The sequence below is a fragment of the Mustelus asterias genome, chromosome 18, assembly GCF_964213995.1.
Source record: "Mustelus asterias chromosome 18, sMusAst1.hap1.1, whole genome shotgun sequence".
Taxonomy (NCBI): Eukaryota; Metazoa; Chordata; class Chondrichthyes; order Carcharhiniformes; family Triakidae; genus Mustelus; species Mustelus asterias.
In genome coordinates, this window is record NC_135818.1 from 4,743,469 (window position 1) to 4,754,550 (window position 11,082).

An 11,082-nucleotide genomic window follows, 5' to 3' on the forward strand; every position below is an offset into this window, starting at 1 on the left:
GCACTGAAGAATGTACTGTGGATTAAAGCAACAGATAATACATTCAAAGAAGTGTTAAAGCAAATCCCAACACTGCTTAACATTTTGTCATTTTGTGTCAGCTTGAAAGTGCTTATTTAAAAATGTATTTTGAGTAAGCTAGAAATGTATGAATGTTTATTTGAAAGCAATCCCACCCAGGCCCTATCCCCATAACCCCACATATTGCTAAGGGACAATTGAGCATGGTCAGTTGACACAACCCGCACATCTTTGGAGTGTGGGAGGACGCCGGAACACCCAGAGAAAACCCACACAGACAGTGACCCGAGGCAGGAATTGAACCCGGGTCCCTGGCGCTGAGAGACAGCATTGCTAACCACTGTGCCACCGTGCCTCCCAGGTTGGGCATGGATTTGGAGGAAAGAGTTCCTCTCTGGCCACATACCTCACCACTCCAACTTGGAGCAGTCCTGGTGATGGTGTAGGAAAGATCACTTGTAAGATACGTGGAAAAGGTAGAAAAAATGGAGAGTAACATATACATTGGGATGAAAATAAACTCTGCAATTTTTCTTTGGTGCCACAATGTTATTCATGTTCCCTTCCTTACAGCACTGTGGGTGTACTTACACCACATGGACTGCAGTGGTTCAGGAAGGCAGCTCACCACCAGCTTTTCATGGACGATACATGCTGACCTTCAGCAACATCCACATCCCACGAACAAATAAAAAAGTCATTTATGTTGGGAAAGCCCAAAATAATACTCAAGGCAGCCCTTGTTCGCAAAGAAAATTACATTTTTTCTAAATAAAATTAACTATGTATTTTAAACTTAAACATTCAATGGGTTTCAATCAGGCTTGTCCAACCTGTTCACGTTGGGGGTGAGGGGGGGCGGGGGAAAGGCGGGGGGACTACATTTTAATTTATCTCAAACTCGGGTGGTGGGGGGCGACTGGTGATATTTGGAAAGATCAGGTTTGGCACAACATTAAACATGAATTAAAATAAAAAGCTGACACTTGAAAAGAAACAAGTTGCTGAACAAAAGAAAGCAATAAATTGATAATTTTAAAAAATGAGGAATAAATAAAGATGGCCGTGAGTGTGCATGTCCAGCTCACTCCTAGTCTCGGGATGCCAACTGACTCAACCTCACCCACTGTGCGAGTGCCTGACCGTGAATGAAAACCCTGAGACTGGGAGTGAGCCAAAAACAAACTCTCCTCACCCTCTTTCTGCCGCCACACACTACCGTACACTCTCTCTCTTTCTCTCACTCTCTGTCTCTCTCCCACACACACACACACACACATTTCTTGCTCGCCCTCTCCTCCAATCCTCATTCACTACCCACACACACTCCTAGCCCTCGGCAGTGAATCTTTTCATCACACACCATACCCGTCCTGAACAAGCCTCTCCCTCTCCCCACCAGCCCAGAAAGCGTCAATTTTGCTCTCGCTTTCTCCCCAGCATTCTTGTCTCGGAGCCCGCTGACTGCTGCCAGCATTGATTTTCCTCCAATCACTGACTGCTTATCATCCACATTCGCTGCTGTTCGGCTCACTTGCTGACCTACCAGCAACAAACAGGAGAGGAACAGCCTGTGATTGGAAAAGCACCTACACTGGCATTTTCAAAACTACCCCTGGGGGCCACTGTGGGGGGCCTTTGTCACCTGGTTGAAGTAAATAAAATATGCTTTCAAATATGAAAAGTTTAGCATTACCCCTTGCGTAATAAAAAGGCGCCTTCATTATTCTCCATAATTCTTCTGGTGGTTATTGCAAACTAGCAGTTAATTGAGGCCTGTCTGGAAAGAGAAGCACATTGATTAGGTGTTGAGGTTAAGTGGTAGATCAGTATGTGTTTCTCGTATTTCTTTTTCTCTTAAAAAAATGTTCCATTATTCCCAAGTGAATGAGCATCGTGTAATGGTGGCTCTACATGTCATAGAGTCATAGAGGTTTACAGCATGGAAGCAGGCCCTTAGGCCCAACTTGTCCATGCCGCCCTTTTTTTTAAACCCCTAAGCTAGTCCCAATTGCTCGCATTTGGCCCATATCCCTCTATACCCATCTTACCCATGTAACTGTCTAAACGCTTTTTAAAAGACAACATTGTACCCGCCTCTACTACTACCTCTGGCAGTTTGTTCCAGACAGTCACCACCCTCTGTGTGAAAACATTGCCCCTCTGGACCCTTTTGTATCTCTCCCCTCGCACCTTAAACCTATGCCCTCTAGTTTTGGACTCCCCTACCTTTGGGAAAAGATATTGGCTATCTAGCTGACCTATGCTCCTCATTATTTTATAGACCTCTATAAGATCGCCCCTCAGCCTCCGATGCTCCAGAGGAAAAAGTCCCAGTCTATCCAGCTTCTCCTTACTCAATCTATCAAGTCCCAGTAGCATCCTAGTAAATCTTTTCTGCACTCTTTCTAGTTTAATAATATCCTTTTGTATAATAGGGTGACCAGAACTGTACACAGTATTCCAAGTGTGGCCTTACCAATGTCTTGTACAACTTCAACAAGACGTCCCAACTCCTGTATTCAGTGTTCTGACCAATGAAACCAAACATGCTGAATGCCTTCTTCACCACTCTGTCCACCTGTGACTCCACTTTCAAGGAGCTATGAACCCGTACCCCTAGATCTCTTTGTTCTGTAACTATCCCCAACGCCCTACCATTAACTGAGTAAGTCCTGCCCTGGTTCAATCTACCAAAATGCATCACCTCACATTTATCTAAATTAAACTCCATCTGCCAATCGTCAGCCCACTGGCCCAATTGATCAAGATCCCGTGCTTCCCTAGACAGTAGATTAATGCATTCCTCTCACTGATTCGGGTGCTGTTTTCTTCAGCTGTTTCTACTATTGTAGCCTTCGCCCTGCAAGGCATTTCGCACGTTGGCTAAAAGGCACCTCTTACGTTGCACACTGACCATACATCTGGAATCCAGATACTGGTGAATCATTCTGCCCATGATGATTACCAGTGCTAATTAAAGGGCTGCTAATATTGTTTGCAGCACGTTCCTTAAGATTTAGACATTTGTGCTGCTACTTAATGTGGGGCGACACAATGGTTAGCACTGCTGCCTCACGGTCCCAGGGACCCAGGTTCAATTCCAGCCTCGGGTGACTGTGGAGTTTCCACATTATCCCCGTGTCTGCGTGGGTTTCCTCCGGGTGCTCTGGTTTCCTCCCACACTTCAAAGATGTGCGGATTAGGTTGATTGGCCATGCTAAATTGACCCTTAGTGTCAGGGGGATTATATGCGGGGTTACAGGGACCTAGGTGGGATTGTTGTTGGTGCAGGCTCAATGGGCCAATTGCCTCCTACACTGTAGGTTCTATGATTCTATGCTCCACAGGATGCAGTTTTATTGTGTATTTTAAGCTGATTTGGACTGGAATTTTTCACACAACGCGAACTGGCAACTTTCTCCGTAGCGTCGGAGTATGTTTAACATCACATCTTCCCGCACAGTACCCCAGCCTTAATTCCATTTGTATCCAATGACTAAGCGTCCACAACTCCAGAGAATTCCAACCGCACTCTGGTCAATAGTGTGTTTAGGCCCTGTAGACATTGTAACCAGACAGTTTAACTGACCAGTCTTTCAACTGAATAGAACAATTACTTTTGATATACGAGAAACAAAATTTCAAGAAACCATTCTAACCAAGAAGGACTCTTACTTTTCAAGGATGACATTTGCAGTCGTGGAAAAAACTAATAATGAAACAATAATAACACTTTTATTTTTTTTCTTTAGGCAAATACCGACAATATGGCAAAGGCATATCAACCAAAAAGGCACACTTTGTCCCTGGCATCCACAGTAACTCTGGCACACCTTCTGGCTGCCCGTGAGGACTTATCCAGGATCTTAAAGACTAGCAGTGGATCCATAAGAGAGCGGACATCCTGTGCCATTAATAAGGTACGGCTGTTGATTTAAACATACCTCTACTCTGGAACTTGACTTGGCTTAAAGTGATGTATTATTCTAAATGGTAGATTACTCACGCCGCAGGTATAATTCCACATATTACTCATTATTCATCATGTGGGTATTGCTGGCACGACCATGTTTATTGCCCTTGTGAAGGTGGTGATGAGCTGCTGCCTTGAACTGCTTCAGACCAGAATTTCACACTGCCCCTCCTGGTGCATTTTTACTGGGTGGGGGGTGCAGGGGGAGGTGGGGTGGGAGGGGTGGTGGGGGGCGTGAAACTGAAGGAACAGGATTCCCTCTGGATTGCCGCAGCCCCTGATCATGCAGCAGTTTTACACTGGGTCAGGCAAGGCCTCCAATGGGAAGCCTATCTTTGCCCCATTGGCCACTTAAGGGCAGTTTCTTACCCAGCTTTTAAAAGGATTTATCCGGCATGGGGGTGTCCGTAAAAGAACAGGTCTGGATCTTGCGACGGGAGTGAAGTGAGGTGGCGTTGGTCAGAAGCCCCCCCCCCCCCCCCCCCCCAATCGAAGGACAGTGACTGCTGGACCTCCCCCTTGCAGCATCTGCAGGTGTAACTTGGGTGTCCTGAGGTCACTTCAGAATGTTCCTGGAGAACCATCTTCTCAGGAGATTGGTCTTTCTTCAGTGGTGGGTCAGTGATGTTGGGCACCCTTTCAATGTGGCAACTGAAAACGACAGCGGACTACACACCATCCGGGCCTACCCCGCCACTGAATACGGCATAAAACTCCTGGGTGCATAATTCCCAAGGTCGGAGCCATAAGATTTGCCGTGATGTCCTACCGGCCGTCGCAGCGGGAAACACTCCCTGTTCCCAACCAGCCACGTTGGCAGTTAAAATTCGCCCATGTGTTAGCATTTGTATGCACTGAACTGTGGTTACGGAATCTGAAAGTCATTAAATTATGATGGGTATATATTAGACACCCTTCAGTCACCCCTTGGATTGTATTTTATGGTCTTAAAGTTGCTACTTATTGTCACACTTGGACAGCAAGTGCACGTACAACCAAAAGAGAAAACGCTGGAAAATCTCAGCGGGTCTGGCAGCATCCATAAGGAGAGAAAAGGGGTGACGTTTTGAGTCCAGATGACCCTTTGTCAAAGCTAAAAGGCAGAGAAAGTGGGAGATATTTATGCTGCAGGGGAAGGGAATGAAAGATGAGTCATAGCCACAGAAACCAGGGGAAAGGCTGCTAATGGCAGCCCATAGAGAGAATAAAGGGTCTGAATGGCCAAACATTAGAGAAGCTGTAAGCTATGACAGCGTCATAGAGGTTTACAGCATGGAAACAGGCCCTTCGGCCCAACTGGTCCATGCCGCCCTTTTTTGTTGAAACCTCTAAGCTAATCCCAGTTGCCTGTGGGGGATGTGTGTGTGGTGGGGGGGGGGGGGGGGTAGGTAATGGGACAGAGGTAGAATGTAGAAAAGGGGAAGGGGGGGGAAGGTAGGGAAAGGGGGATGAAGTAGGGGTAAGGAAAGAGTGAGGGGGGGGGGGAAGAAAAATGAAGAAAGACCATAAAGAAATAAAAGAAGTAAAAAATTAAATAAAATAGAATGAAAACAAAGGGGGCCGAGGTGGGGTAGAGCAAATCATCTGAAGTTGTTGAATTCGATGTTGAGACCGGAAGGCTGTAAACTGCCGAGCCCTAAAGTGCCCACAAGTGCATGTACAAAGCAAGTGTAGTGATTGATTCATCTAACTTGTTTATGCTCATGCTATGCTTTCCAACCTCTGGGTCACAATTGGCTTAAACAAAGTAACTTCCAGTTACTTTCCCTGCATTGTAATCTTCTGAGTTTTGGACAAAGCTTGCTTCTCCGAACACTTGAGAAAAAGCTTACAGCTGGATGATTGAGCAACTTGGACTGGCCTTTACGTTTTGCGGAGAGTTGGAGGGAGAACAGTCTAACACAATTTTCTGCAGTGGTGTAATGGCACAAACTTACAAGATAACAGATCATCTTGGGAGACATTTGGGGGATATAATTTTACAAATCAAATTTCAGGCATCAATAATTTCAGGCAGACAATAAAAAAGTATTGGGGACTGTGCTGCACTCTATCGGCATATGAAAAGATAAGTGTTTCAGGTGAGCCTTTTGTTAGCATTTTGTGAACAAGTTCTCGTTCAGAGGGAGAATATAATTTATAACTGCTAGAACTGCAATGCATTTTGGCATAAGTTATGAGCAGAATATTGGAAAAGTATGTTGAACATCAAAGTCTGTGAGCAGACATTACAGTGCGCTGAGCCAACATGACACTTGCTAAAGAATGTTTCCACTTTAATCATCAAAGATGAAGAATGCATTGGCGCTCATCGTACAGCTAAACTTCCATAACAGACCTATAACCGTTTGGATGGTTTTACAGCTCAGCTTCCTACTCTGCAACAGTATCTTGTTGGACAAGTTGTCCTCCCCTTGCTTCTTTTCCCCACCTGTGTGCTCTGACTATTTGGCACAAATGATTGGAGAATTTTACCAGCAGAAAAGATCTATTCCAGGAAACTAGGTCAGCATTTTCTCTCCTCCTCGGAACGCTTAACAAACTCAAACGATTTAAATGGTATTCAATTTGTGACTGGTGCTGTTACCAGCAATAAACATTGCTGTGAGGGTGGGACGTTTTCAGTTTGACAAGTTGAGGTGGATGGTCCCATTCATGTGAGGTTCAGAATGTGTGCTGGTCGGCACGGTGGCACAGTGGTTAGCACTGCTGCCTCACAGCGCTAGGGATCCAGGTTCGATTCCCGGCTTGGATCACTGTCTGTGTGGAGTTAGCACATTCTCCCCATATCTGCGTGGGTTTCCTCCGGGTGCTCCGGTTTCCTCCCACAGTCCAAAAGATGTGTAGGTTAAGTGGATTGGCCATGCTAAATTTCCCCTTACTATCCCAAGATGCATTTGTAGATGGTACACAATCCATGAGATAATGAAGTGAACGGGCATGATTACCTCTTTGTATCACGCCAAGTTTTCAAAGCCGACATAGCAACTAACAAGTTTATTGAACACGTGAATGTGAAAAGAATCTGTATGGCACCAGTATCGATTGAGTGTGACAGGTGATCAACTCTGGAAAGATATATCTGTTAAATTTGCATACCCAGGTAAGCACTAGGAGAAAAAGTTAAGGAAAAATTAATCTACGGCAAAAATCTGAAACGGGGACAGAAAAAGCTGAAGATACTCAACAGGTCTGGCAGCATCTGTGGGCAGCGTTGTGGTGAGGGATTTAATGTTCCAGGGCTCTGACCATTCATCAGAACTGGGAGAAGTTAGAAATGCTAATTGGAGAAAGATAGGGTGGCACGGTGGTTAGCACTGCTGCCTCTCAGCGCCAGGGAGCTGGGTTCGATTCCGGCCTCGGGTAACTGTGTGGAGTTTGAACTTTCTCCTCGTGTCTCCTCCAAGAACTCCGGTTTCATCCCACATTCCGAAGGTGTGCGGGTTAGGGTTAATTGGCCATGCTAAATTGATCTTAGTGTCAGGAGGATTAGCTAAGGTAAATATGTGGGGTTACGGGAATAGGGCCTGGGTGGGATTCTCCAGTCCCACTGCTGTGAATGGAGATTTGGCTGTTCGCCAAATGACCTGTTCTCGCTGGCAGCGGTAGTGGAACTTGCAACACTTTGATTTTGATGTCCAGAGCAAGCTGACATAAATCAGAGTTGCATAATAAATTTCCCAGTGTTTCCCAGGCTGGTGAGAAGATTGATGCAGTGATGTCAATCATTGAGGGAAACCGCAGACATTGGTAGTTTGCAAGCAAGGTCATAAGATTTCCACTTCCAAAGTGGGGATTCAAAGTAGATACAGCTGTAGACCTAGAAGACTATCTTTAATTCTGTGTGAAATAATGGAATTGTTTTCGGGAGCAAACTGGAAGCAGAAGCTCAGCATAAGTCGACCCTTCATATGTGCGTTTGTGTCACTGGGGACAGGTAGGCAACACTTGTGCTATTCAAGCTAGTAAGTGGGCAGCACAGTGGTTAGCACTGCTGCCTCACAGCACCAGGGACCCGGGTTCAATTCCCAGCTTGGGTCACTGTCTGTGTGGAGTTTACACATTCTCCCCATGTCTGCGTGGGTTTCCTCCAGGTGCCCCGGTTTCCTCCCATAGTCTGAAAGACTTGCTGGTTAGGTGCATTGGCTGTGCTAAATTCTCCCTCAGTGTGCCCGAACAGGACTGGAGTGTGGCGATTTGGGAATTTTCACAGTAACTTCATTGCAGTGTTGATGTAAGCCTACTTGTGACACTAAGAAATAAACGTTAAAGATGTCTAGGTTAGGAGGATTAACCATGGGAAATAGGTGGGTTGAAGGGATAGGGTGGGAAGAGGGCCTGGGTGAGATACTCTGTCAGAGAGTTGATGCGGACTCAATGGGTCAAATGTCCTCTTCTGCACTGTAGGGTTTCTATGATAATATCACTAATAATATTAACTGGTAATTCATCTCATTGTTGTTTGGAGTAGAATAGCTACCATAATTAGATCAGTGAACTTTGAAGTAAATTCCCAGCACTCTGAAACACTGCCACTTGATGAAGCTTTGTATATGTATGTGCCAAGTGTTTGACACTGGGGAGATGATCAGTATGGTCTTTGATATGTTAAGGTATCCAGGTTATGAGTGTGATTGATGTCCTGGCGACGTGTCCTAAAGAGGTATGGACTTTTCAAATTGGTGAACTACCTTCTCGGCACCCACCCACCGTGTGCATTCTTTACACTTAATTGGTTTCTCTCTGGAATCACAACTACATAATGTCTTTCTTTTGGCATTCGAATCCTTCAAAAGCACATGAGACAATAATAGCGGTGAAGCTGCTTGTCTGGGAGGGAATAAATTCCAGTAAAACTCTACTTCATCTTCTGCCTTGTGCATTTGGCTTGATAATTGTGCAGTTTGTTGATGATTAGTTCTTCAAACCTCTGCGTCATGGCAGCACAGTGGTTATCACTGCTGCCTCACAGAGCCAGAGACCCGGGTTCAATTCCGGCTTCAGGTCACTGTCCGTGTAGAGTTTGCACGTTCTCCCTGTGTCTGCGTGGGTTTCCTTTGGTTGCTCTGGTTTCCTCCCACGTTCCAAAGGCGTGTGGGTAAGGTTGATTGGCCATGCTAAATTGTTCCTTAGTGTCAGGGGGACGAGCAGGGATAAAAGGGGATAGGGCCTGGGTGGGATTGTGGGAATTGTGGTTGGTGCAGGCTCAATGGGCCAAATGGTCTCCTCCTGTACTGTAGGGAGTCTATGAGTGCTAAAACATGCAACTGTCCTGTAAGAATTAAAGCAGTCCCTGCCTTAGGTTCTGTGCCAATTCCCATTTGTCTCATTCTTTGACTTTCCTTCTTCTCAATGAAAGGCTACATTCCAGCTTGTGGCAACTTTTTATCTCCAGTTTATATCTCCTTGCTCCAAATTCAGAAATCCCATGAGAAGGTATTATCCCTGTGTATCAGTGAAGCTATGACCGGAATTCTACCGCCCCGCCTGCCACGGGAATCGGAGCGGGCGAGGGGCGGACAATGGAAATGTCCATTGACCCCGGGCAGAATTTTACGGTTTCGGGACGAGCAAGGCTGTAAAATCCCGCCCTATATCGGAGCAGAATTGATGCGTCTTGCTTTGGATTCACCCCACATTGTGATTTACTTTGACAGGTGATGATGGGGAGAGTGCCTGATCGAGGAGGTAGACCATCCGAGATAGAAGCACCACCACCCGAAATGCCGCCGTGGCAGAAGAGACAAGATGGAGGAAGAGGCGGTCGCGGTGGAGGTGGCTGGGGTGGCGGCCAGGGAGGCAGGGGTGGTGGAGGGAGAGGTGGCCAGGGAGGGGGTGGCTGGGGGGCAGGAGGAGGTGGTGGCTGGGGGGGAGGGGGAGGCCAGGGAAGTGGGGGTGGTTGGGGCGGAGGGGGACACGGAAGTGGAGGTGGTTATGGAGGAGGAGGTGGTTATGGAGGAAGAGGTGGCTATGGGGGCAGAGGTGGCTATGGAGATATGGGTGGAAGAGGTTATAGGCGGTACTGAATCTATATTAGATATTACAATCTATTAGTCAGGCCCGTAAGGAGAATGGACTAGTTACACTCATTAGTCAATGCAGCAGTGTGTGATGGCTGAACCTGCAACTGTAAATGATGAATTTACCTACTAAATTGAGTGAAGGAAATGAAACATGTTGTTGTCCTTCAGGATAGATAAATGTTGAAGATTTTTTTATGCATACAAGAGCTCAGATGATAGATATTGTTTACTACTGGAGACGAAAATCATTTTTTTACATGTTCATTGCAACTTTTTTATGAGAATGTAATTAAAATTGTTTTACTGTGCAAATGTTCGAAGGTTATGATGAGCTGTGAGCAGTTGAGAATTTTTTTTAATAGAAAGACTTTGAACATGTAGTGAATAAAAATGAAATAAAATATTACTTGGATTCTGTATGGTTTTAGTTTCGAGGGTTAACCGTCCTAATGAATCTGTTCAACTCAGCGTTTCGGTCGCGTCTCAGTTTAAATGCTTGCCTTGTGTTGTGCGGGTCAAGTGTTTTTGATTCCTGAGGAATTTGCAATTCATGTTTGTTCACTTGATGAGTTACTTCAATTCTGCCCTGACTGTGCCCTCGAACAGAAATAATATATTTCTCTTGTCAAAGTGGGTATGACTGCATATTGTAATCTCCGAAAAAGAGACCTTGGCCCAGCTCTGGAATATCGTCAATTTCATGTATTTGAAAAAGGAGGTTGATTTTCTCTGAGAAAAATTGGGAGTCACCAACTTGGGAGTGAGTGCATGTTTCCACTTCAAAAATAGTATTCAACAGTTTATAAACAAAAGAAAAATATCTATTGTGATGCAAAATTTAAATCACATTTTACCATCCATTGCCCCACTGTAAAATTATACAACACAGGAAGCCAGTTGCGTCTTTGTCATCTGGGTCTATCAAGCGAACCCCTTGCTCTATCTCCGTAACATCACAAATGAGAAATATACAACATATTCAGCCCATCTCATTCATAGCGACTGACGGTCATCTCGTTTAATCCCATTTTCCAGTTCTTGGTCTGTATGCCTCTACCATCC

At 45.4% G+C, this 11,082-nt stretch overlaps 1 protein-coding gene across 1 annotated transcript in view; it reads left to right on the top strand.

Annotated features, from left to right (window-relative positions):
* Positions 1-10,437, top strand: part of fam98b (family with sequence similarity 98 member B) — a 48,385-nt gene extending 37,948 nt beyond the window's left edge. Inside the window, exons 6-7 of the mRNA XM_078233305.1 lie at positions 3,777-3,944; positions 9,655-10,437. Coding sequence (XP_078089431.1) covers positions 3,777-3,944; positions 9,655-10,023 — 537 coding nt within the window. The 3' untranslated portion in view covers positions 10,024-10,437. The remainder of the gene's footprint in view (positions 1-3,776; positions 3,945-9,654) is intronic.
* The last annotated feature ends 645 nt before the right edge of the window (positions 10,438-11,082 follow it).